This window comes from Neolamprologus multifasciatus, chromosome 11 (genome assembly GCF_963576455.1).
Source record: "Neolamprologus multifasciatus chromosome 11, fNeoMul1.2, whole genome shotgun sequence".
Lineage (NCBI taxonomy): Eukaryota > Metazoa > Chordata > Actinopteri > Cichliformes > Cichlidae > Neolamprologus > Neolamprologus multifasciatus.
The window spans coordinates 25,703,157-25,730,207 of NC_140449.1; the positions used below are offsets into that span (position 1 = coordinate 25,703,157).

General features: G+C 38.7%; 2 protein-coding genes across 4 annotated transcripts in view; both read right to left on the bottom strand.

The window, feature by feature from the left end:
* The window catches only part of mnmip1 (manchette microtubule inner protein 1), a 17,582-nt gene extending 13,587 nt beyond the window's left edge, over nucleotides 1-3,995 (bottom strand). Inside the window, exons 1-7 of the mRNA XM_085178511.1 lie at nucleotides 3,485-3,995; nucleotides 2,723-2,880; nucleotides 2,554-2,611; nucleotides 1,319-1,425; nucleotides 301-391; nucleotides 159-220; nucleotides 38-77 (exon numbers count right to left, since the gene is read on the bottom strand). Of these exons, the coding sequence (XP_085034637.1) occupies nucleotides 38-77; nucleotides 159-220; nucleotides 301-391; nucleotides 1,319-1,425; nucleotides 2,554-2,611; nucleotides 2,723-2,880; nucleotides 3,485-3,488 (520 nt within the window). The 5' untranslated portion in view covers nucleotides 3,489-3,995. The remainder of the gene's footprint in view (nucleotides 1-37; nucleotides 78-158; nucleotides 221-300; nucleotides 392-1,318; nucleotides 1,426-2,553; nucleotides 2,612-2,722; nucleotides 2,881-3,484) is intronic.
* Nucleotides 3,996-5,113: 1,118 nt separating this feature from the next.
* thrap3a (thyroid hormone receptor associated protein 3a) lies at nucleotides 5,114-20,523 on the bottom strand. 3 transcript variants are annotated; one of them, XM_085178497.1, is made up of 11 exons: nucleotides 20,231-20,523; nucleotides 15,502-15,646; nucleotides 12,130-13,047; nucleotides 10,840-11,511; nucleotides 10,570-10,742; nucleotides 10,267-10,378; nucleotides 9,899-9,983; nucleotides 8,552-8,733; nucleotides 8,254-8,443; nucleotides 7,980-8,123; nucleotides 5,114-6,552 (listed from the first exon to the last, which is right to left on the bottom strand). In XM_085178497.1, the coding sequence occupies exons 2-11, from the start codon at nucleotides 15,621-15,623 to the stop codon at nucleotides 6,313-6,315; spliced, it is 2,838 nt and encodes a 945-aa protein (XP_085034623.1). In that variant the 5' UTR covers nucleotides 15,624-15,646; nucleotides 20,231-20,523; the 3' UTR covers nucleotides 5,114-6,312. The 3 variants fall into 3 exon arrangements, with proteins under 3 accessions (XP_085034623.1, XP_085034624.1, XP_085034625.1); XM_085178498.1 differs by lacking the exon at nucleotides 20,231-20,523 and adding an exon at nucleotides 15,733-16,058; XM_085178499.1 differs by lacking the exons at nucleotides 15,502-15,646; nucleotides 20,231-20,523 and adding an exon at nucleotides 14,071-15,481.
* Nucleotides 20,524-27,051: the final 6,528 nt, after the last annotated feature.

Genomic DNA, 27,051 nt, shown 5'->3' on the forward strand with positions numbered 1-27,051 from the left:
TAGCATGTGATGTAAATGTATAAAACTCTGAACTTACATTTTTTTGCTTTGTTCCTAACACTTGCCCTCTGAGTTATCTGAATGGGAACAAAGACAGCATTAAGTAAAAGGAACACAGCTCATACATATTTTAGAAAAGTTTTTCCACTGTTACAAACCTCCTTATTGAACACAGCGTCACTGAGTTTTGGTCTTGCCTTGCCCTCATTGTATTTTACATCTGTTCAGATGAAAAATGTTAAAAGTTATATATGAAAAATGAAACTATAAAAAACTCTGTTAACTGACTTTGCCACCAACCTTTGGGAGAAATGAAAATTTCTTTGACAAAGTTTGATGGAAATGCTCCTAGTTTGCCATTTTTCACCCCCATCCACCATCCATCTTCAATCTGTCATGCAAAGTAGGTCATGAGCCATCAAAATTCACAGGTTATTATATATTGTACAGAAAAACAAGTTCTACAATCTCTGTTGTCATTGTTGGCGCTATTAAACAAATTAATGAGAAAACGAAAATCTACTGAGAAGTCAAGGAAACTTGCTAACAGCCATAACCCAGAAAAATGAATCTTATTTTACTGAAATCTGTACAATACTCTTAGATTTCTTGTAAATTGTGGATACAGTCAGCCATCAGACCAACAACCATCTTATCTGTTTTAATTCATTTTATTTGATTATATTATCCGTCTGTTCAGCACTTTGGCTGACACTTGATGTCTTTTAAATGTGCTATTTAAATAAAGATGACTTGACTATCCTCAACATTGCTTAAGCTAAAAATATGTAAAATTACAAGTAAATAGCTGCATTAGCACCTTAGGTTTACATGAAATATCATCTTGTGATGCATTCCAGACACTTGATCGGCCTGTTTAAGGTGTCTGATAAATGACCCTCAGAACTGCCAGGACTAGTCTGATCAGTTCACATAGATTTCAGAAAACTTATGCTTGCTGTGAACTATGAGTTTAATTATAAATAAAAAGAAATCAATCAAATAAAGCCATATTCAAATCTGTGTTTATTTACCTAAAGAGGTTCAGGCTGAGCAAACACATCGACAACACCCCGATTTACATATCATCGCTATAGTGCAGGGTTCTGACTACAGGGCAGCTTCAGGAAGTGAAAGGGAAATCATTTCTCAGCAGCTGCTATCAGGTATTCACTGTCATGTCATCGCAGAGATTTCTTTTCACCAGCCACAACCTAGTTATTTTAAGCTCACAATCTACTGCTAACATTTGACTCACAGTTTGGTATTTAGAGACCAGATATAAGTGTGAAAACCATAAGGGTGATAAGAACTGTACCTCCCTGACGATCTCTATAGTCTCACCAGCAACCAGCTCCATTTCGTCTTCATTCACGGGACTGTAGGGAAACAGTACCTCACATTTTCTTGTCGGTTTCTTCCTCGCTAAAAAAAGAAAGAATTGTCAGACAAAGTAAAGTTCATAATGTTCTTCTAAAGAAAAACTTAGAGCTCTTTAACGGTGTCTTTGGGCTAGAAAGCATTGTTAACAAGTTTCAACAGGAAAGTGCTAAGATTGCATAGCTTGGAGCAATTATTCACATTCTGAGCATGTCTGTTCCCACAAAGTCCATTTTTTTTCTCTACAGCTGAATTAGATATACTTTGCATTGCAAGGATGTGGTAAATGTCAAGAGCAACCTGTTTTGAATATTATTGTATTGCTGTGATGGCTCGTTTTGTAGCAAGAGTCATATTTTTAGCAGGAACTTTACTTAGAGTAGTTTTAAATGACGCTGCATTACCAGCGTGGTTCATTTGGATCTTTTGCACACAATTGGACTATCCTAAGTTAGTGATAGCAGTGTTTTAGAAATTCCTTTTATTTTTATAACAAAGCAGTTGCTCATATTTTAATTGTAATGTGCATCCTTCTCTAACCCAACCGGTCGCGGCAGATGGCCGCCCTTCCCTGAGCCTGGTTCTGCCAGAGGTTTCTTCCTGTTAAAAGGGGGTTTTTCCTTCCAACTGTTGATAAAGTGCTTGCTCATAGGGGGTCATATGGTTGTTGGGTTTTTTTGTCTGTATGTATTTGTGGCAGGAATAAGGCACGGCGGGTTCAGGGATCAGTGTTTTTAGACATTTTATTCACAACACCTCTCACCACACACCACACACACCTGAGTCCCCGTGTTTTTAACGTGGCGGGCGTGATTGCGAATGCCGTGCAGGTGCGTCCGCCCTCCCTGCACGCCACCGCAGACCACGCCCCACCACAGTATTATTGTACGATCTGCCTTGCAATATAAAGCGCCTTGAGGCAACTGTTGATGCTGTACAACTGAATTAATATTGAAGTGAATATTGCATTTATTCATTAGTTTTCTATCATTTTTTTTTTCCTTTTTTGGAAAGCAAAATCATTTCATAATTGTGTTGGGTTTCAATTCTAAATCATCTTTAAAAACTGCTTTAAATGCTTTCTGATTAAAGCGTCTGCCACTCCTGTCCTGCTTTTTAAGGTTATGACAGTAAAGAACAGAAAGTGCTGAGAATTCAAACTCTGCATTTTACTTGTTCTAATGCTTCGTGGTTCCATCTTGCTCTCTCCTCTCAAATAGACTGGGACCTCCTGTTAAAACCAAATAAATCATATTTTACACATGTTGCACGCAATGTAGATGAACACAAATATATGCATAGCAAATAGTACAGTACTGTGGCCAGTAAAGCCTTGGCTGACCTGGACAAAGTTGGCAGGAAAGATGCCTTTCTTCCCTCTCAGCTCCCCATGCAGCCATCCTTCCTCACTGGCCTTGGTGACATTTTTGACCACATCCCCCTCCTTCACTGTGAGCTCGTCGTCGGAGTTGCTCTCAAAGTCGATTAGCACCAGCACCTCTACAGCGCATCCGTAAATGGGGCAGAAAATTAGATTCTTTGCACAAAGGCTGGTGTAACTTGTCTCACAAGTGATGTGCCCTGACATCTTAAAAAACCAAGACAAACCCCTAAGCAGTGGAGGCTAGAAACAAATATGAGCTTCAATGTGGATTATTACAGTTAAAATGCTTAGTTTTCATTTATCACAGAGAAGTGAAACAACTATTTGTGTTGTCACTATTTTCCTGAATATAAAGAGAACTTTAGAGATTCTTAAAAGAACTGAAAGTGTGGCATTGTTATGTTAGATGTATGTAAAAACAGGTTTTCCCTAATTGTTTAGCAAACACAAATTTTGTATATAGTCTGTGCAAGAGCTAGAACGTACACACTCTAGTATCTGTAGAGTAAGGTTTCGTATTTTTGCATGCCTGTACATGTCAGGTACATTACATAAATTCTTGGAGGAGCATTTCAAGCAGATACAAATCCATTACTTTTGTCAGTACTTCGCAGCTTTTCTTTACCACTGCCACAAATTCCCAGCAAAAAGGCAACTGTTAGTCAAAATACTCAGACATGACGTTGGTTTATTAAGAAAACACTGATAATGCTGACTCACCCATGGTTGTCCTTCATTCGATCTCTCTTTGATTTGAATATGTAATCCCTCTACGAAGCAGCAAACAAACTCTTTGAGTAGAAGGAGAACTGAAAGAGTGTGGCTGTGTGTGTAACGCTGCTCGATATGGCAACGAAGGACCTTCTTCCTACTTGTCAAACATTAACATTGAGCAACTTTTCCTGTGGCTAGTCATGTTAAATCAACAGCAAAAAGTAGGAGTGGGTCAGACAGTCAAGAGAGAGAGAGAGAGGAGAGAGAAAATAAGGCAGAAGAACAGGTAAGACAGGTTACTAGTGAAAGAGTAACTCTGATAAGTGAGACTTATGAGAATGACAGCATAATTAATGTGCAGCAAGCAAAACATTTGCCTATGTAAGTTAGACTTTATGAGCCACACAAGTGCATTTTACTTCCAGTCAGCTGTACTGTCATTTGTACTGCCCCACCCAATAATCTCAGGCTTTCCCAGAAGTTGAACCAACTCAACTAAACCACAACTGTAAATGTGTTTGTAGTAATAATTTTGTAGCAATAATGTTTTTACCCCATAAGGTTAAGTGGCAGGAGATTTACAACAAACAAGGGTTACAGCCAAAATATACTGTGATTGCTTTTTATATAATGTAAGTTAGCTGCATTAACAAAGACCCTTATCTTTTCCTTTAACTCAGTTAATAGGTCACTGGCTTTAGTTAACAGACAAGATGAGCTCCATTACTTCCTCAGTTTCCATTTTGAATGTTGCCAAACAAGTCAAGTTATCATTATTTCCAACTTTTAAGATTTCACTTAGACCAGTTACAATAGGGAGTTTGAGTTGCACACTATCCAAATGTTTAGGGAACGTTTTGGACGAATATCCCACTCTAGCCAAGCCTGGGAGGTATCTGATCAGTCACTATTTATCAGTGTGACAAAGAGCTCCAATATGCAACCAAATAATACAAAAACACCATGAGCAACAGGAAGAAACTGGGCAGAGACAGCATGGAGTTAGGCTTTGTTTTTAAAGAATGTTGTATTAACCTAATCATTGAATGACAAATATCCATAGTATTTAAAACATCCTTACTTTATATTTAGTGCCTTAATATTTTTTTATTTCACTGTAGTGGTGAAAAATGAATCAATTAGTACAAACTGACACTTTTTACTTGGTGAATCCAGTCACTTTTGACTTCAACCTGCTCTGATACAGTAATTGGTTGATAGGTTTGGTTGAATGGGATGTGCACAGGCACACTGTAGCTTTAGGCTGTGTTGTTTATTCAACTCTCAGTGACTTACAGGGATTTGATTGCTTTGATTGAAGCAGGTGATTTTGGCCTTTAGTCAAAAAAAACAAACATGGGTTGTAACCAAATCGGCTCCACCCTGATACGCTCTTACCAATATTATGAAAGTAAAGTGCAAAGTGTGGTTCACTCATAGCACACAAACATAATATTTTTAGGCCACACCGACAATAGGTACTTCTTATTGATTCATGAGTCAGCCTAAGTATGTTTAAGAGCCCCATGGTGTGTGGACCCTGGGAGCACCATCATTTCCATAGACAGTGGTAAATAAAGATAACCTAAAAGACTGTAAAGATGCTTTTTAATTAAAGACACATACAGACAAATGTCAAAGTCATCAGTGTTTCTTTAATTTACAGTCTCTAAGAAAACAAAAACAGTGACCACAACTATTTAAAATATGCAATATTCCCTAAGAAGTCAACCTTAAAATTTTAATCTGTAGGCCTATAACATACGCAAGTAAGACCAGTGCACCCACAGCAAGGTATACTTTCACTTGTATAAGTGAGCCTAGAAACAAATAACATTGATATGCACAGAATAAACATTCCTGTTCTGTTTTACAAACTTGGATAGACTCTAGACTAAAATTTTTAACTACTTCTCTCATTGCGTTAGCAGTTGCACACAGTTAGCATCACTGCTAAAACCTGTTTGGTTAAATAAAAGCTTGCAAACATAAAAATGACAATACAATCTATAGCAGTGAAAACAAATTCTCTGTTACAATCGAAGTCAGAATCCTGCGTGGCCAAGTACAAATACCAAAATTAAAGTCTTTGCAGAAAGAAAATCACTATCAATATTGTACACTAAAGTGGTATCCAAAAACAAGTTAAAGCTACTATTCGGATAGTAAAATGTTTCACAAGCTTGTTAAAAGGCTTTTAGCTAGTGCTGTAAAATGGTTGTATACTTTATAATGACAGACTGCAGGGCACAATCTACAGTATGACCCTGTGCAGTTTGGTCCCATTGTCAGATCAGTGTTATTTCTGCCAAATTGGCTGGACTGTGGTGTTTTATGTCATCACCAACAACATACTTATTGCCGAGACATAGCTCATAAAAACATAACATATAGTCACTGTTTGCAAATTAAATTAGATTTTAATATATTTGCAGTACAATAATTTATCTTGTTGCCTAGCTGATTTGATCAAAAATGTGCAGTTCTTTTTTGTGTTCATTTAAAATTGCAAGTTATTTTCTAACCATCCTAACCAAAAAAGTGTAAATATTAATATAATGCTGCATGAAAGAGATTTTAATTTACCAAAATAAAGCAAAAGCATAAAACTTTAAACTTGACAAGAAACTGCATTTCACTCTTAAACAGCGCTTTTACTAGTCTTGATGTAGGAAATGGTTGTGTCAAGTCTGAAGAAGTGAAATTAAAGTAATATGTTTCATAGGAATATCTTAAAACATTTAATCTGCATTTATTGATCCATTGGAAAAAATCACTCAGTCTGATCTTGTGAGAACACAAAAGATAAGATTTTCTGCAGATTCCTTTGCTGCTCAGATGTTCTCTCCATCAACTTCTGCCCTCTTATGGTCCTGTTCTGTCTCTTCTCTCTGCATGCCACCTTGCTCGTCATTGACCTGGAATTTATCGAGGCCCCATTTTGGATAGATGATATTGGGGGCCCCAGTGGCTTTGCGGATAAGGAACCTCGCTCTTCCGCGAGTTAAACTTCCCCTCCCTCGACCTCGATTGTCTATCCACTTGCATTCTGACTCTTCATCTCTGTCATCGTGCTAAAAATGTGGGAGAATGTGAGAGACATATGTCAAGGCTCAAATTCAACACATTAAATGCTGAAGCTGAGAAACTGTTTTTTGAAAAATCTATGTTAGCCCTATGATCAGCTAAATACCAGTCAAAGGAGAGAGTAGTCAGTTTATTCACTAACCAGGTTGCTAGCTGTCGCTAGGCAAAATCAGCCACAAAGAGGGTGCTACACCAGAAATCTCTCTGTGACCCTTATGGTTACTAGCAGACTATAGCAATTTCTCATAGTTGCATTGAAGACTGAACACTTGTTACTACTCACTGAGTGGTAGTGAAAAAGAGCAATGCAAACCTGAAGAACAAGAACAACTTTCCTTTTAAGGGTCAGATGTTTCTGGATTTTTGTTACACTATTAACAATTTCACTACTGCTAAGCTAGCAGTCGCTTTGTGGTTTGGCAGGCAAATTACAGGTCACCGTGGCAACTTCATAATGCCAAATCAAATCAAATCACTTTTTATTCTCACATCACATGTGCAGGTACACTGGTACAGCACATGCAAGTGAAATTCTTGTGTGCAAGCTTCATAAGCAACAGAGGTGTGCAAAATGCAATGCAATAACATAAGAACAAGGCTAAAGCTGTTTGGTAGGGCACCATGCCTTCTTTGAAAGCACATTTACTTTCATTGAGTGACTGCATGCAACCACTCACCAACTAGCCAGAGAAGATACATTTTCTTCCCTGGTGAGTTAAGGGGTTGACGACTCTGCTCTAGGCCTGCATGATTGGGTCGTTAGCAACTGATTTCACAATGACACCAGCAACCACTTGTTAACTTGTTGGGGAATGCACATTTTTCCACAGTGACCAGTGGTTGCCAGGAAGTTACTGGCAGGTCTATAACCCAGTGTAACTGAGGTATAAGTGGTTAAGCTGATGGATGGCTGAATGGACAGATTTTCACATTTTGAATTTGATCCCAACAATGTAGTAAAATCATGACAGGGACATGTTTACCACCATTTGCATCACCTCTTCTTTTAACAACCCTTCTAAGCATTTGGCAGCTGCTTGATATATAATTCCAGCTGGTCAACAGTTTAGTCCTCCTTAGTCATATTCATGGCTTTATAATGCTCCACATGTCGAACGAATAGATGTGGAATGCAGCCAGCTTTAGCACCGGGACTTGTTTACTGTGGAGCTATTAATAAACAGAATAGGGTTTGGCGCTGTTTTGCTAAATTAAGCCAACCATACATTGCTTCAAAACCTGCATGTATTGTTCAGCATTTTTTTCAGACCCTCAGTTTTCACTAGATGTGCAGTTTAAATGTTTGGCAAATAATTATATGCTTCTATTGTTTACATTTAACACAGCATCTAAATATTTTCAGAAATCAAGGTTGACAAAATAAGGAAAGAGATAAGGAATGAGAAAACCTTACCAAGTAATATTTTTTGCTCTTGGGAGTATATTCTGGGTTCCAGTCTTCACTTTTTTGGTGTACAACCATGCTTACAGGATTACTGTGTGAAATGTTACCCTGATAGTTCCCTTTGCTCCAGTTCCTTCCACGTATTCTTACTTGCTATAATTGGAGAAAAGGAAAAGATGCTCAAAATATGCAATACATAGCGATTCATAGCAAACTGTCTATGATGGGAAATTTACATTATATTGCAGATATTACAACAGATCAAGCTTTTTATTGGTCTTACAAATCCTCCATGTGGATGTCCACTTTCAGCTGAACCTGATGATTCCCTTTGGCCCAGTCGGTTTTTATTAAAGTCTCCATTTTTTGAATCAGGTTTCTCTTGGGGTAAACCTTCATCTTTGTTAGATTTGGAGGATGAGGAAGATGAGGATGAAGTGGAGCGAGAACGTTTCTTCTTCTTCTTGCTTTTCCTGCACAAGGATTATCGTGCAAGCAAATTCTTTACATGCAGCTGTTTATAGTGCAAGATGATTATGTCATCATAATGGTAGATACAAGTACAGAACAATTGTGCATACTTTGATTTCTTGTGGTATTTATGGAAGTTTTCCACAGATCTTTCTCTGCTAGAATCTGGGGAATCTCCCACATCTCTTCCCTGATCCTCGTTATAATATCTTTCATGGGTCGAATATTTTTTACGCCGTTCAATATCCAAGCGAAGGTCCATTGGGTCACCCTTGATTTTTTCCCCTCCATCCTGAGCAAAATTAAAACAGAACACAATGTCGTGGATAGACTTTGGATTAGCATGTGGAGGGCTGTCAGTCTTCTCTGAGCTAAGTGGATTTGTAAACTAAATAGTGAAGTGCAGGGAAAAAGGGCAAAAACCCAGGTGACAACCAGCTGGCATGAATAAAACCAAGCTATTTTTGAGTGAATTTTGAGTGCATTTAATAGGCCAAGCCAGTAGTTTTGCATGTTTTTAGTGTTTCCTAATCATCTACATGATCAAATTTTACATGACTTCCTCGTCACAAAAGTCTTCATAATTTCTTTAGATAGGTGGTTCAGCACAGTTAACATGTAGCTAGCCTAATCCATCCAATCTATTCAACAGCAATAAAATATCCAGCAACAGATTCACATATTTAAATTCCTGAACTTCAGCAACATCACATACTCGTGTTTTTCAAAACACAAAGGTTTGTTAAACTTTCAGACCATAACAAGTTGAAATCATGTCATATCTTATCATATAGTATCATGAACCAACATCAATGGATGGCAGGAAGAAATCAGAAAAATATTTGCCTCGGGTTTGGAAAACATGTGGAAAATATGCCGAAGTGTAAACATGGATAAAACATGCAAAACCACCAGTATGGCTCTTTCACAACAGTGACAGACAAGGCATGTGATTGTTCATGCTAATTTCAGTTTACTCAGTACTTAGTATTTGCTCTGCATGTTTGAGAGCTGACCAGATGTATCCATGCGCATCAATAAAGAAATACTATGATGGTTTACTCAGAATGTTAAGCAAGTAAACGTAAGCACAGGCACATGAAGTGCTTGCTGTTGGTTATTTCCGTTCCTTATTTTTTTAAAAGAATACTTACGAAGACGATTGCTTAGAGTCCCTTGAACAGCTTTGGCACTGAGGCTTCCATTTTTGACCTTATTTGATTCATTAGCCTTGGTCAGGCTTGTGCCCACAATACAACCCATTCACCATGTGAGGCAATATAACAAACAGCAAAGTCAAAGTGCCTTATTTTGCATTTGCTTTTCTTAGACTTGAGCATCTCCCTTCAAGGAAAGCCATGGGCTTTCAGAGAGTGCAGTCTAAAGGCATGTGGCTTTCTCACTTGTTTGAAGTTGTCTTATTCCAATATACTTCATACGTCAAAATGTTCAGTCACCTTGTAAGTGCCATCCTCTGAGCTTTTCATCGCCTCAAAAAGTTGAGGGTGTTTCTTAAAAGCACTTGGTGAAACATCGATTCGCCTGCAAGAAAGAAATCAAGATGGGATAAAAGAAATGCAAGACACGTGCCATAACAAACAAACGGTCAGCAACACTGAACTGGAAAGACAACACAAAACAGAAAAAAAGAAAACTGCTGGGAAAGTAAAACTGACCTCCACCAAGCATGAGAACAAATAAGCCAAGATAATCTGTAGATTATCAGGGAGGAAAGGTGAGAAAAAAATACCTGAAAGCTGTTAAAAGAGGAGGTGAAGCCACAGCACACTGAAGGTGAGAGGGGTCACTCAATAGGCGACTCTACCTGTGTATCTCTGGACTTTTTCTTGGCTTCATCATTTCCTTCTCTGCAGCTTGTCTTTGGTACAAGGTGAATCGCTCATTTAGAGTCATGCCAGAAGATGGAAAGTGCTGAGCTGATTTGGTAACAAAGTAAGAAGCAAAAGCTATGGTTACGTCACATTTTATTCAAGAGGCCATTGTGAATAATAATGCTGAAAATCAGTCAAGACAAAATATTTGGTTTTTCTATGAATTGTGCATCATAGAGGGTATCGAGGGTAATGATTTGCAATCGCTCGATATGGTTTAGACACAGAAGTCTCACCTTTGATGTGGTGAACAATGGTGACAATGTGCTGAGCAAACAGCTCAGAGGGACTTCTTTGTAACTGTGCAGCCTTTACATGCTGGAAGATGGAGCGAAATTCCTGATCCTTTTTAGAGGACTGCACAAGGTCCTGAGACAACTGTCGCTCTTCAGCTAAAATATCTGAAGAACTGAAATGATAAGTTCTTTAGTCTCTTGAATTTCTTTTGAATGAATAATGACATAACATTAAAAAAATAATTATTGAACCTATTGAATGAGGCCCACCTTATCAGGCTATCTCCAAGGAAATCCATTCTAACATTAAATTTTGCTTCCTGTTTTCTTGAGGACATGACAGGCGGGTCCTCTACTCTGACCTCAAACATGTGTCTGTCAGAGTTCCTCCGCAATGGTGGTGTAGGAGATGGGATAGATGGAGATTCTGCCATCTTCCTGGCTTTACAAATCAAGTCTGGGGACAGTTCTTTGAATTTTCCCGTTAACTCCCTTTTGGCAGCGGCAGTGGCTGCTATTTTATCCTGCTTTCCACTGAGATAAAGCTCCTCTGCCGTGGCATCTTTGTCACTATTAGCAAACTTCTGCCATTTCGCAAAGCACTCTTCAAACTGTTCTCGGGCTGATGGAGCGACCTTGGTCTTTGGCTTACAGGACACTTCTCCATTATTCCAATTTTTTGGAAGTGATTTAAATTGAGGCTTAATGATCATCTCATCCTCTTCTTCCCCATCAGCAGACAGAAATGGTGAGGCTTTGAAAAAGCTGTTCAGAGACACTCCAGCATCATTATCCTCTTTGTATTTTCTTGATACAGAATCGGAGACAACTACAGAAGCTTTGCCATTTACTTTCTCTTGTTCCATTTCCATACAGTTTGCTTCTGCGTTCCTGGCATTTTCTGAAGCAGATTTAGCTTTAGCTTTAGCTTCTTCCCAAAACCTAAAGAAGGAAAAAGAGATAAAAAGTTCTGTCTAACTCGAAAACCTGATTGTGAGACAGCTGCAAAAATGAAAATAACAGTGAAATATAAGCATTTTTATCAGGGAAGCACTTTAGTAATGAAAATAAAGAAGAAGAAGGATGTTGTTTTCACTTGAAAAACCTTTAGAATTCCTGTAAATGGATACAGTAGCTGAAGATTGCAAAGTTTATAAAATGCAAATATGAAATGGTTGTGTAGTTTACCCAAAGTAAAGCTCAAATGAACCTGCTGTCCATTATTGGACTACCAAAAGTATATTTGTAATGGCTTCTGGTACATTTGCCTGATGTGGACTTTTTTTCATTGTTTATTGTCGCACCACTGTCTGCTCAGCTTTGATACATACTCTGTTACATGTCCTGCACACACAGCCGAGCCAGGCTACTTATTTGTAATAGATTTCTAACTAATTTGTAACTACATTGCTGGAAAACCTAATCTATCCATTAATATGGAATCAAACCCAAAAATCCACAATCTGCATTATGTGAGGCTCCAAACAGAAGAACCAAACAACAATTTGTGTTTCAAGTTACTAAAAATTGTCATGAGTATAAACATAAAATTGGTCTTACTTCCTGAATGCAATGGAGATTGCTGTTTTATCTCTATCCAGGTAGTCTTCTTTGGAGATGTCAAAGCTGGAAAGGATTTGATTTAGACCTTCATTTGAAGGTTTTTTAGTCGAGGATGAACCACACACCATCTGCCAGGTGGGGGTGCCATTGGGTGTGATGCCTGTGTTTTTAGTGGAGCTAGACTGGTTAGCCGTTTGGCTGCTCTGACCAACAGTAGCAGCAGATCCTGCCAGCGGACTGTTTTTCTTTGGACTGCTGCTGTAGTTTGTCAGGCCTTTCCAGTTCCCCTCAGTTTTCCCACCGCCAGCACCTTCTATATCATCTCCTGCCAATAACTCAACACGCTCCCCTGACTCATCCTCTCCCTCTCCTCCCATTTGAACGTCCTTCGAAGCCAGCTGCTCATCTTTCACATCTTTTGAGGTTTGGTTAGCGAGCAGCGAGGCCGGCCTGCATTTAGGAGAGGAGGAGTGTGATGAGGCAGAAGAATGCTGCGAGTGTCTGGATAAAGGAGAACAGGATTTGTCGGACTGCTGAGATTGACCATGAGGGGAGGTCCCACAGTGTTTCTGAGAGCGTCCTTGTGAATGGTTTTGATACTGTTTCTGTTGCCAATGCTGTTGCTGTTGTTGTTTCTGATGATTCTGTTGCTGTTTTTGAGGATGCTGCCTGAAATTCTTCCAGTTCTGATGATAGTTGTTGTTATTGTAGCCACGTCCACCTCGTTGGTAGCGTCCACGTGGGAAGTAGCCCCGTCCTCGACCCCTGAAGTTATAAGGCCTACGGAAGCCGCGGTGATAGCCCCGGAAGTCCCGGTTGTTCTGGTAACCTCGCGGATATTTCTTCTCCCGGTTATAGGATGGAGAATAAGATCTTGATCTTGATCTTGACCTTGACCGAGACCGAGATCTAGAGCTGTGAATGAATAAAGAAGACAACGAAAACATTATGTTTATTTCTACAGAGTTTGATATAGATACATTTTCTCAATAATGTATTGCCTCCAAAATAGAAACAGTAGATGTTATGTGAAACAACACTAACAGAAACTATAAACCACCTACAATTAACAGTTTAGAGCTGAGACAGACAGATGCTTGGTTAATATAAAAGGGGAAAAAAGGCGGAGCATATTTGCTTTGGCTCAGTGACATACAAAACTAGGAGTACTTGGATGATTGCTTACAACTGTTTAAAAAAAACAACGTTTATTGCTGGTCTGAAAAATTGAAATGACATATCTATTCATAACTATTCAAATTTTAGGGACGTTTACAGAAGAAAAACACACAGCTCCTATTATTCAGGATCATGTTGAAAATAATAACAATCCTTAATATTTTGAAACAAATGTTTTGAAAATAATACTTAAATTCTGTGACGATGTATAACACTTGAATATATGTTATTATGATAACACATGGAGAACATAGCATACTGCAAGGTCAGATTAGACCACAGGGTGGCGCTGCTGCACTTCCAATAAAAAGCCTTCCACAGCGCGCTAGCTTTGACTTTTTACCAGAGCTTCAGATTACTGAAGAGTCTGTTCTTCAGTTTTCTCAAATCAGCAATTTAATCAGAACAACATGCTTTTAAAAGTACATTTCAACACTGTGTCCACAGCTGTCCACTGTCATATTTGAGAGTATAACTGTTTCAGACTTCAAAGTAGTAGTGCAAAGTATCTACTGCTACTTGTATTTAACTGCATCTTCAGCAGCTTTTATAAAGGATGCATTTCTCACCACCAACTTCTTAAAATGTTAAGAGTATGAAGTGATTTACAAATAATTTAAAATCTAAAAAATGCTGCAGAGCAAATTTCGAGATTAATGAATTAAAGCTGTGCCAAAGTACATGCAAACATAATATTAAACTAGATAAATGAACTTAAATTAAAAAAAAAAAAAGAAATAAGAGAAGCATGTAACTCACCTAGTGTGCTTTCTCATTGGAATACAGAGGCAGCGCAATGAGCAGCACTGCACAGTGCGAGCTACAAATACTGCATCTCCTCTGCCCAGCTCTGGTGGAACAGGGAGTCACATGGACCGTATAAGGGTGGGAAATCTACTACTGCCTGAATTCTTTGACTCTATGCCTGCCAGTTAAAAGGGCTTTTCAGCACGTTTGGAGAGGATTAATGACAGAATATTGTGTCACACATAGCAAATCTGTTCCACCAAATTGTTGTGGATATTATTTTCTTTCAGCTTCCTGCTATGACTTGTCAGTGAGTAAAAAATTGTCCAAGCGAGAGCTCAGACCATGTACCTCTGTAAACTGTGGCTCTAATTACTAAGTGTGTTATAGCAAGATCAGGTAATGTTGGAAAGAAAGAGTTTAAGCTTCGCACTGGTAACATTTGACAACATGTTTCCACCCAGCAGACTGTCAAACCTGCACCTTTAAATGCTCTTTAACCTGACAACTGTTTCTTGTTCTGATATGCTGCCCATGTAAAACATGCAGGAAATTAACTATTTATTTGTGCGTGCGTGCATGTGTGTGTGTGTGTGTGTGTGTGTGTGTGTGTGTGTGTGTGTGTGTGCAGAGGGTGGGCGGGGATATGCTTTTTTCTGTTTTTGTATTTACATTTTTGTTGTTTTCAAACTTGTACAAAGGTGTGCATTCACACTTTTCCAGTCCTGTTTTGCCTTCCCACAAAGCCATTTGCACACGTGCAAGGTAGCTTCAGGAAGAGTAGACCATTAAATTCCTTCCATGACTCTTATTTATGCTAATTTTAATACAAGCTGTAACACTGCCAGGAAATGAGCTAGGCTGTCATTTTATTGCCATTCGGGCGTCACTCTACCAGTAGCGGCAAAGGCATCAGACTGAAGCCTTACTGTTTCTTAAGAAGGCACATCAAAGTCAGCAGAAAACCCTTCAGTCAAAGCTTCACGACATAAAAGCACATCAACAAAATGCCTTGCCAAAATACTGTGAAATGTGGTACAAAACATGCCCATATGCCACTGTGCAATATTATATTAGACTACCTTAACTAAATTCACTAACCGGGAGCTGAACTCTCAAATATTAATTTCCTGTGGATACAGAGCCTGACTCAAGAGTTTGGGTAGGACTCAAAGGCTCTAATATGCTCCACCAGCTCTGTCTATTCATGTGAAAACCAAACTCTTTAAATCCTACAGATGGCAATCAAAGATACACAAAAGTGTGTTTCCAGTCAGCCACAATAAGATTTGCTACACAAAACAGATGAAAATGGATCTCAAGAATGAGTTTTTAAATTTTACTTTAACAACACAGATCTGGCAACTAGGGTGGAACTTTAGCAATCAAGGCAAATGCAGCTTATCCGCTAACAAGCTGTTGCGAACGGAAGATCGCTCATACCTATAACGGTGCTTCCTGGACCGAGACCTGGAGCGACTCCTGGAGCGGGAGGTGGAACGGGATCTTGACCTGGACCTCGAGCGGCTCCGAGATCTCGAGGCTGATTTTGTGGATCTGGACATCACTGCACTCAGCCTACCTCTAGCTGTGACACAAAAATGTTTTACAGTCAAGTTAGGATTGCTGAATATGTTTGCGGTACGCCTGTTTAAAAAAGAATTATGACATCACCTGTTCATTTGCAGGAACAATTGGATGAACAATAAAAGAAAGGATAAACAAATTTCAGGAAAGCCGGGAGTCAAAAATCCCTTAAATGAAAATGTCCAACAGAGATAAACCTTCCAAAATGAGCGTCAAAAACAGTCTGAAAGAAAAAGCTGCATGAAGAAAAACACCAGCTGTGAAAAAGGAAGAGGCCAATCTGTAATAGTGTAAGGTTTAAACAGAAGGAGTTTTATTTATCTCACTCATCATTTGCATAGAGGGCTGTCTTCTATCAGTCACCTGACTAGTTATTTTTTCAGCCTACCAAAAATATTATAAAACAATTATTCAGAAATAATAATATAATAATAATATAATATTATTATGATAAATAATAATATAATATACAGTTATTAGTATGATAGATAAATATAGAGATATGTTGTATATGTTGACAAGACTCACTGAGTGTATGACATATGAGAATCTGAATCAGAGAGACTTTATTAATCCCAGAGGGAAATTGAGTTGTCATAGCAGCAAATATACAACAAACATCAAGCACTCATATAAAATGAGCGTAGAAACAGAGATATTCATAAATATTAAGATAAATAGATAAATATAAATATAGGTATAAATATACATATAAAATATAGAGACATTAAGATGTGCTAGAGATGCTGCGTACAAGGGATTATTCTGAGGAAGTCATAAAAGCCATGCTAACCATGTTAAATGCAAAAGCTGCTACTTGCATTTTTACACCACAGCATCGTATGTTATCAAGTGTAAATCTATTCACATAAAATGCATGGTAACACAAGCCTCGTTTAGTGTTTTTTTTTTGTCTTTCCCCTTTTCATAACTTATAAAGAGCTCTCATTACTGTTACACTTGCCCCTTTCCTGGTCCTTTGTTAAACCTACACCATGCCCAGCTAAAACCAGTTGATTTCCTCTGCAGCTACATAGAAATTTGCTTGTGGTTAATGCTCTGCTGTGAATCCGACACCGCAGAGATGTTCTCACTGGATGTTCTCACTACATGGTCTGCACACACCGACCTCAATGTACATTAAGCTTCAAAGGATGACTCTTCTGAAATCAGGGCTATGCTTGCAAACTTCCCGAATTGCACTTTCATAGTGAGAGGAGGAGTTTAGTAAGAGTCTAGTGTATTCCCTTCCAAGGCCCACAGGGCAATATCTGTGCCATATGATCCTCAGAGTACAGTAAAAGCTAGGGATCAAATAATTGATCTTTCATTATGAGAATCATCTTCAGAGATTTAGGAAGGAGGAAATTGCAAGCTACACATGGCATGGATTACAAAAGCACCGAACGCTATCACATGGTAGTCCCAGCGTGCATCCCCGCTACTATTTTGGAGAGTATCGAAATAGATCCAATCCCTCCCACCCCCACCCAACTCTTTCACGTGCTCTATGAACTTCCCACTTCCCTCATTTTTGGCAGCTTGTTTTTTGGCCTTCAGAGAATAATTTCCTGAACGTCCAACCTAAATAAAGAGTTAACGCTGAGTTTAGCCTAATGTACACATTTCAGCAAAGGCAGACAGATGTGGTTCTTTGCAGCATCTGGTGGCTAAACAGTAAAATCAATTACTTTTTCATATTAGCTTTTGAATGAGTTTCAGCAGAAACTATGCACAAAAGATCACTACAAAGCTGTGGTTACTCATTGCATTAAGACTGCGTTATTATCACACCACAACCTCATTTCAGCATCACGTATGCATAAAATTAGATGTGTGACCATAACATTATTCTTCCCTGTAGCCGGTAGAATAAGACAACGAGATCTGTTTCGATAGCGTCACCCTGAAAGTTCAATTGATAACCAGCTGCAGCTGTCTGTGCTCCACAATGTGTGGTCGACAGTCTAATCACTGAGATTGCACCCTCTTTGAAAGGCCTTAGGCCTTCAATCACTAACTACTAGATTTCTGAACACCATTACTCTTACTGACACACATGCATGCAAATCCACACAAATGTTATTACCAGTATGTTTATGTCTGCTTCCTCATCCATATCTTAATAATGAATCTATCATTATGTATTTGACATCCCCACTACATTTGTGTCAACAACTTAGATTATTTTCATTATTTGTTTGCTCATAAGCAAATTCAAGGTTAAGGTCTAACTTGAGTCTTACTGGTTTCAATCTAGAGTTTTGAGGGGGGTTTTCATAGCAAGGTTTCTGTAACAAACACAACAGGAACAGCATGCAAAACTAGAAAAGCAGGTCTGCAGTCCAACTGCTAGAGAAGCAATGATGGTGAAGCGTGTGTAGAACGATGTGCTAAATAGACGTGCTCAAAAAATGAACGACATTAAAAGGTCTGTTTAACACTGTCTGGTATTCATGTGGATACACACACACGCACAAACACACATGCTATTAAGGCTCCCCTTGGAGCAGTGAATGACAGCTGTGTAATCCTCATCAGCTGTTTATTTCATATAACAGCAAAAGTAGCTCTGATAAACAATGGTACAGCAACATGATACATAGCTCAAAGCATATGAGAAGAAACGCTCAATCATCTGCCCTATCATTAAGACTACCATGCCACAGTGGCAGCTGGAATCACATTTGCTATCTATATGTGCCCCCGAGACACTCTTCTCTCTATTTCCGAAAAAGCCACAGCAACTGTCACTGGTACAGTGTTTAGTTATTGACGTGTGGCAGTCCCTTTTAGTATTCCCTTAAGGCGCTTCACAGAGCAGTTGATGGATAACAAAGTCACTGGCAGCACAATTTAAGATTGCGATTAATAGTTGAGCTTTCTTAGGAGGTTAATATCTTTAAAAAAGAGGAAGACTGTTTCTCTAACAGTCGTCTGACATTTGTTTGTCATTAAGGAGCTACTGTTGCTGCTCGAAAGACAAATGAGATTTCCTGCAGCATTATTCTCTAGTAATGATCAACAACGACAGATCAGGACGCTGTTCGACTTGGCACTGAGCTTTACCACAAGCAGCTTCAGCTAGCTTTCTGCAAAGCACTAATCAGACGTCACACAAGGGGGAAGTTTTGTTTTAAAGTATTTTTTTCATGCAGTTATACTGTCATGACAACAATCGGTAGTTTAGAGACTAACAAATGCCACTGAATAGCGTTTTTGGCCCATATAATCCTGCCTGTAAAAAAATGGCAGCCGGCAGAGTGTCACAGTGGCATCCTTACAATCACATGCTTGCAGTTGTCTGTCATCACCACAGTAATGGACCTCTGCCGCATACAAGGGGGAACTCATCAGCAAAAGGTCCTCTCTATTTTGGTAAGTTGGGACCAGCCTGGAAAATCATGAGTTATACATTTACCTTATATTTCCAAAATACACTCAGCTGTTGTTTATGTTCTTGTGGGCTGGAATCTCCATACAAACCCAGCGTTTTTGTTGTTAATTAAGTGGTAGAACTGTTTCATTTCTAATTTATTTGAGCAAAGGTTATTACAGCAATCTGTAAAAGTAGTCGTTTCTATGCTCATTAAAAAGAACATAAAAGAAGCCACCACAGTGATGGCAATCACAGAGATAGAGTTCACACAATATCGAAAAGGAAACTAAATTACTTGTTATGTCATGTTATTCCCGGACAGCATATTTGGACACGGCACACCTTTGTGTTGTCAGTGTCTGTGTGTGTGTATGTGTGCTTTGTTTGCTAAGAAGGCTCAACCTCATAGAGGATGCCACAGTACAGCAGGATACAGGCTTGAAAGTATTTTCAAACCTTTTTTTTTTTTTTTTTTGCCTCTGTGGTCCATAGAAATAGATTCAAGCTGGATCTCAAACCCCAAACAGACAACTAGAGACGCAGTTCTTTCTGCTATATATGACTTGGCAGGCTTGATTCCAGTTTGGAGCTGTTTACTGTAGGTGGAGGGACAGCTTAGAGAAACGTGTAATCACAAAAGTCATTCTTTCATTGGGCTAACCACCAAAGACAACAGTCAGTCATCTGGTGAAATTAAATGGCTCACTTTACTTTAAGTCCCCATTAAATCTATGGTGGTCTGAGGACGCACGTTGGGAAAGTAAAAAAAGGCTTCAGGGCTCTAACAGTGACGACCACTATACGCATCTTCAGATCATTTAGTGACAGGGGTGAGAGGCATATCCTCAACGAGACAGTCAATGCATTTCTGTGGCCTAGAAAACATTCACATACGCAGAAAAATTGGTCATTTAAACCAAGAGAAAGACAAGTCATCGTGATAAGGAATAGACCTCTGGTGTTTTATTTGATTAATGAATATTTACAGCCTAGTTTGAAATGGCGAAATTCATAGTATTTTCTTTTTTTTTTTTTTTTTTTTTTTTTTTGCGCCAGATGATTCATGTGCTGCTCAACTTCCCCTTCACTTACTGTACGCTACGTCTCGTATTACACTTCACAGCCTCTGAAAATTATAATATTTCTATTACCTCTATTCGCTCTTCACAAAACTGTTGCTAAAAAATAGGAAAGACTAAGACTTACCGGGTCGGCGTTATATTTCAGTGTTGTCGCGTCACATTCAGGAACCCTGGTAAAATATAGTAGAAATGAGTGCAGACTTTTACTCCTTGGCGAACTCGTCTCTTCTATTGTACCCGACGGTGTGTATGTGTGTATGAGTGTGTGTGAGTGTGTGTGTGTGTGTCTGCAGTGTTTAGAGGGAGGGTGTGTGACAGCTCCGTGCTGCTCAGAGGTTCATATTTCCTTCCGCCTTCTCGCAACGATTTGTCAAAACACCTTCGCTACCTTGCAGTGAACGAGATTGGAGTTCAGTAGTCAGCTGGTTATGATTAGGCTAATATGTCTGCTGTCCTATTAATACAATCATTTTTGTCACTAAAGCCTAATCCACGACTACAATTCACTGCGCTAAACTTGTGTTCCTACTCGGAGTTGTCCCTGCTGCAGCTTCTGTCTTACACAGTGGTGTTTTGTGCAGTTTATTATAACTCCACTGTGCAGGTATCATATTTGAACGGGGGGGCTTCATTTAGGGACTTATCGCTCGTTTTGAGCGCTAACCAGCTAGTTAAAAGCATGAGTACTAAAATCTGTTTTTGCTCTACTGCTTGTATTTTCAAGCGAGCCTGAACAGGTAATACTATAAAGTGATGTGTGCTGCCTGTATCTTTATCATTCCGGTACCGTATAATTCTCCGCTAATATCAGTCTGGTTTTTAAAAAAAAATCCTTAAAAAAACTGCCCTTTTCGCAGCAATAACTGATGATTTAAAAGATGGATGTGGTGGATCATAACGTCGGCCACTTGGATACTTAATCCAACTTTAGCTGTCTTTTGTAGAGCGCCTCAAGTGGTCACTGTAGGAACAGCAGGCTTTGGCCTTCTCTTTCAGCTCTCGTGGTTGGCGCATAGTTTAAGCACTGAATGTTAGGTGCATGGCCAGTTTGACTGACAAGTGGATGCGGAAGCAGGCACCTGTAGCTAATTTTGGTCATAAAACTAGCCCTTGATTGTGGTTGTGGTGCTCTTCAGAGCATTTTGAATGCAATTCCAGGGCAAATAAAATGGGATTCTTCGCAGTTAATCGCACTAACTACACACCCAAGGGTCTGTGCTCGAGCTTTTGTAAGAAAAACTTTGAATTATATTTTTATGCTACTTAGCACTAAACCGCAAACATGTGCACCTGTGTTGCACTCTTAGAATCTATTGATGCACTTTGCTATACACGTTTGCTACCATCAGCTGATATGATGCTCAATTAAGTGTCCACTTATGTTTAAAAATAAAGCCTCCTTTCCTTTCCAGATCATTCAAAAGCAATTGAGCGACTGAAGATTAAAATTTTGTATGTGAAACACACATAAGGTCCATTTCACTCCATATTTGATGTACTTGTTCAGTAAATTGAACCAGTAATTCCTGCAAATGCATTTGTAGTTGGCATAAAGCAACCACGGAAGAAACTAAGGGTGAGCCAACAATAAAAATAAAAGTGTGACGTATTATTTTCAGGGGACAAATTCAGTATTACTAAATAACCTGGCTTGTAATCGATTATTGTGAAATCAGCCCGGCTGTAAGAAATGCTGTTTTGAGTCAGGCCAACATAGTGAGTTTCATAACAACGGAGGAAAAAAAGGAGGACTGGCATTGGAAACAAAGTCTAATGGATTGCAGTTGTATGTATGACTAAGTCACTGGGAACAGTGGATCCATTCAGCTCCCTGAATGTTAATGAGATTCAGGTCATCTGTGCAATATTCAGTAGAAGAAGTGTTTCTGACTTTATTGATATTAATTTAAAATAAAGACGATCTATGGTTTAAATATAAAATTAATGGTATGACTGATATGATATGTAGGACTGGATCTCTCAGGTTTTCCTTTTTAACCACTGATGGTTTCCGACATCCACAAGCATTTATGTTCCATTTTTCCCATTAGCATTATAAAATATACACTAATATTAACACTTTTAAAATCTTACATTAACCTCTTTATCTATAACATTTTGCTTTTGATGTTATTTCTTGAATCTTTAGCACATAATGTAATATACTGTATAGTACTAACTGTCAGCTGTTTTAAGGGAGTATCTTGGGTGCATTTATTTGTTTTTTATTACAGACTAATTATTCACAAAACCCAGCAATTCTGAGCTGAGGAGCATCCAAAAAGTCAAATAAAATAAAATAAAATAGGTCAGCCAGTAAGGCAGTTTTTAGAGGCTACACGTTAGTGGGATGTCTTTTCTTCTGTTCCCAGGATCCTTGATTTACATATTTTGCATATGTTTTACATTTAAAACAGTGCAAAGCGACAGAATTCATCCAACTGCTGTGTAACTTTATTGGGTCATTTTATGAGCTCTATAACCAATTATTGTACTTTATTATATGCACAGCACGGTAGCTTACAGAAGTGTCTACTACAGACAGGACCTTTCTCAATTCTACTGTGGCTAAAAATATAAATCAACTAGTGGGTTTCATATGTTTGATGACCTAATATAAACCAAACATGATAAAATAAATAAATAAATTCTCTATTAGCTACTTTCCATATAGGCCACTGCCTGTATGAAAAACATTACATTTAGGGATTTCTGGACAATAAAGTGAAGACAACTATTGGATTTGAACCTTTGATCTCCAAAGAGTCACCCTACATCTTAGTGAAGACCAGACAAACATTTACAAGGTGATAATATGGTTAAAAGGCTCACTAAGAAACACTACTATATACAGAAGCTTGATGCTTATTTAATAGTGCAATAAAAATCCCTAGATCTGCTGCTCTAGAGTGTATCTAAGTATGCAGAATGTGCTTTCTATTAAGAAATCTTTTCTTTGCCCTTTGTCTTTTCATAAAAATATTGGGATATTGGATTGAGTTTCCAATTACCTTTCTATTACCATATGATTTATTCTTACATTTCTGGGTAGGGGGGTTCAAATTTCAACAGGTCATCAGTAGCACACACTGCCTGTTTGAAGACTTGCTTCCGTACCAGTAATTTTATTTATTTTTTTACATTATTATTAGTCCTTTATTTATCCAGGTAAAAAATCTCATTGAGTTTAAAAATCTAATTTCCAAGAGAGGCTTGGCATCATGGCAACAAAATCAAAACACATGTACTACATATAACACTTAAAACAAATACAATATCCCGTGCAGATGTCGAAGAAGTATATCTTTCATACTCATCTGATCTATCCAGGTTAGCTATTTAATAGGAATCCATGAGGTGGTGTATTTGCAATGGAAATTCTTTCAACCATTAATGTGCCACTGTCTGCACGTATTGCCTTGCACATCCTGCTCATTTGACTGATTCAAAATACGACTACCAGGAAAATAGCACAGCAAAATAGTTGTGGTATAGTCGAGTAAAGTTGGGATCATTAAACATCAGTGTGAGTGGATGATGCAAGCAAGATAATACAGGAAGTGGTGTTTTTGCATGTTTTTTGGTTGGTGATGTAAGAGTGACTACTGAGTTTGTCAAAGCCCAGTGCTTATCTTGCAGATAAGACTAACTGTATTTGTTTTAAAAAGCTAAGCAAATGACTCAGAGGAGCTTACATTTGTTCAGCAGTGTGTATTCAAAAAAGATGTGCACGTGTTTGTTAGAAAGTATTTTCCTGTTTTCCAAACATAATATCGGGACTTATTTACACCCAAACTTAGGACGGTTATCCTGCAGTTTAGAATAGAATAGAATTCAACTTTATTGTCATTGCACATGTCACAAGTACAAGGCAACGAAATGCAGTTTGCATCCATCCAGAAGGGCTTTAGCCATGCTATAGATATATTACAAAATATATATTAGCAACAATATAGGTATATAGATATATTACAGAAATGGGTCTGTTATAGGTATGAGGGTGCAAAAATGGGTTTACTATGGGTATGTTATAATGTACATGGTATTAAGGTATGTTATGAATATGCTATAACTATAAGTATGTACAGGCTGTAGTGGGTATACAGGCTATGTACAGGCTATGAACAGAACAGGATATAAATATGAAACTATACAGGAATATGAAATATAAAGCTATACAGAAATATGGAAGTTATAAACAGTTGTAAACAGTTGTAGAATTATAATTATTGTATTATACAGGATGATTGTTTATACAGAATCATACAGTAGTGCAGTTAAGATAAGTGAAATATGTGGCTACTTTCTACAGAGGCTATATAAAGTGCTAGTGGTTGTGGGTGTGTGTATGTTCAGTCCATTATTTTAACGTGGGTCAGATGTCAGGAGGAAGAGTTCAGGAGTCTGACAGCTGTAGGGAAGAAGCTGTTCTGGTACCTGGTGGTTTTAGTCCAGAGGCTCCTGTAGTGCCTCCCAGAGGGCAGGAGGGTGAAGAGTCCATGTGCTGGGTGACTGCGGTCTTTGATGATTTTTCCAGCCCTTTTCAGACACCGCTTCCTGTAGATGTCATTTATGGCAGGAAGTGGTGCTCCGGCAATGCGCTAGGTAGTTTTCACGACCCTCTGCAACGCCTTCCGGTCCGAGACAGAGCAGTTCCCGTACCAGACTGTTATACAGTTGGTCAGGATGGTGCAGCAATAGAAGTTCACCAGGATGTCTGAGGACAGGTGGTTCGTCCTCAGAGTCCTCTGGAAGAAGAGGTGCTGGTGAGCCTTCTTGACCAGCTTGGAGCAGTTGGTCGTCCAGATGAGATCCTCGGAGATGTGGGCACCCAGGAACTTGAAGCTTCTCACATGCTCCACAGCCGTCCCCTTAATGTAGATGGGTGGATGTGGGTCAGCATTCCTCCTGTAGTCCACGATGAGCTCCTTGGTCTTCTCGGTGTTGAGCAGCAAGTTGTTTGTGTCGCATCACTCAGCCAGACGATCCACCTCCTCCCTGTAGGCGGCCTCATCGTTGTCATTGATGAGGCCAATCACCGTGGTGTCATCTGCAAACTTAATGATGGTGTTGGAACCATCGGTAGGTCTGCAGTCGTGAGTGAAGAGGAAGTAGAGGAAAGGGCTCATCACACAGCCTTGTGGTACACCGGTGTTCATTGTGATTGTAGATGAGCAGTGGTTATCTAGCCGGACATGTTGGGGCCGGTTGGTTATCAGTCTCTGGGGAAAACTACACATTTTCCTAATTGCAATAGCGAGATCAAAATTAACATATCACTTAACAGCAAATTACACTTTTTATTATACAATAATTTTTGGAAGTTAACTGCTGCACAATTAAAATATTCAGTATGAAATGGTGTCATGAGTATTTCTGCAGTTGGAAAAAGCAACGGACCAACATTCATGATTTAGTATGAACAAGAGATTTGTTTGACTTTGTAGCCAGCAGTATTCATCAGCAATTTTACACAGATGTTTCCCAAAGGATGAAATCATATTGACTTTGGTGGTCTTCTTACTTTTCCTCTAGCACCATAATCAAGATTGCATTTGTGGCTTTGAGTGACAGTATTTCGAGAAACCATTTCGACAACCACTGGAAGGCCTGCCATGAACTTTGGACCAAATATTTCCACTTCCACGTGCATTTCCGTGAATATAACCAACTGAAAAAAACTCCCAGCTAACCTAAAGCGGGAAACAATATGTTAAAATATGTAAATAAGTACATAGATAATAACCATGAAAATGTATTCCCTGACAGCGTATAACCTTGACAACCCGCTGAGATGGCCTTCCTTTAGCACCTACTCAGTGTGCCCTGTGGCCCCTTCTCATCCATCTCTCTCAGCAGCTCTGCATCATATCACCACTGTCCAGACACCAGGCAGGTTATTTTGGGCAATCCCTCTGACACCACCTTCTCACTCTGCGCCTGGATAAAAGCGTTCATACTCCTCCCACCTTAAATCCTTCCCACCTGTTGGAGCTGTCCATCTCCTTGCTGACATGCCTGAACACATAGAGCTTTAACATTACTCCTAATAACTGCACTTAAAATCCCCCAGAGGTGTACTGTGAACGCTTATGAAGTCATATGTTACACACAGTTGGCACATGTAAAATGACCTGATCTCTCTGTCTATTTGAGCTGTGCTAGAGTGTGTTTGTTTTTTAAAAATACACCAGCTGTTCCACAGTTCAAATATTAATGTGATATAGCATAGATATTTATTTTTCAAGGTCTTTAAATCTAACAAAGTAGTTCCAGGTAAACAAATATATTGCCAAGAGACAAAAAACCTGTTAGATGATTCCTTGCTGGCCTTTTTGCATAACGCTATTTTGATATAACCCATCTGGTTGTGGTTACTTCTTGTAAAGAGCCAAACTCCTCTAATAATTCCCTTTCTGGCTGAATCACCACCTAATTCATCTTCAGGGCACCATGGTAGTAATTTCGTTAAAATAAAGCCTCAATTGTTCGAAAGAGAAAAAAAAACTATTTTGGTCTTTCACAATACCCATATTCAAATAACCAAATCGTTTACTCCCTGTGCTGATTAAAAAAATCTCAGTGTCAGTATGACACAGTCTGTGCCAGTTCACATATTACTTCCAGGCTCTGAGTCAGCTCAGTTTCTCACAATTCACAACCTGAGCAATTCTGAGATGCAACTGTCAGCTTTTAAAAACAGGGAGAAATGCTTGCTAAGCTTGATGATTTGAGGAAGATTTTTTTTTTAGCATATAAAAGGAAATTGCATAACATTTAGTCCGTTTGGTTATGAAAGTGTTCAGTTTGAAGAAAAAATACTTAAAATGTTCTACATTTAAGATCCAACATAACTAAAATACAAGTGCTCATTTATACCATTAGACTGTTAGTGTAGCTGTATCATTGTTTAAGGCTATAGCTGGTTGAGGTAGGCTGAATTAT

What these genes read in the sequence shown, in the direction of transcription:
- thrap3a (XM_085178497.1), bottom strand. Translation starts at nt 15,623, where the DNA reads ATGTCCAGATCCACAAAATCAGCCTCGAGATCTCGGAGCCGCTCGAGG. An exon ending in TCCAGGAAGCACCGTTATAG is followed by an intron (nt 13,048 to 15,501) that starts GTATGAGCGATC and finishes ATTCATTCACAG; the next exon opens with CTCTAGATCTCGGTCTCGGT. An exon ending in AAAAGTCCAGAGATACACAG is followed by an intron (nt 9,984 to 10,266) that starts GTAGAGTCGCCT and finishes TCTTTCTTGCAG; the next exon opens with GCGAATCGATGTTTCACCAA.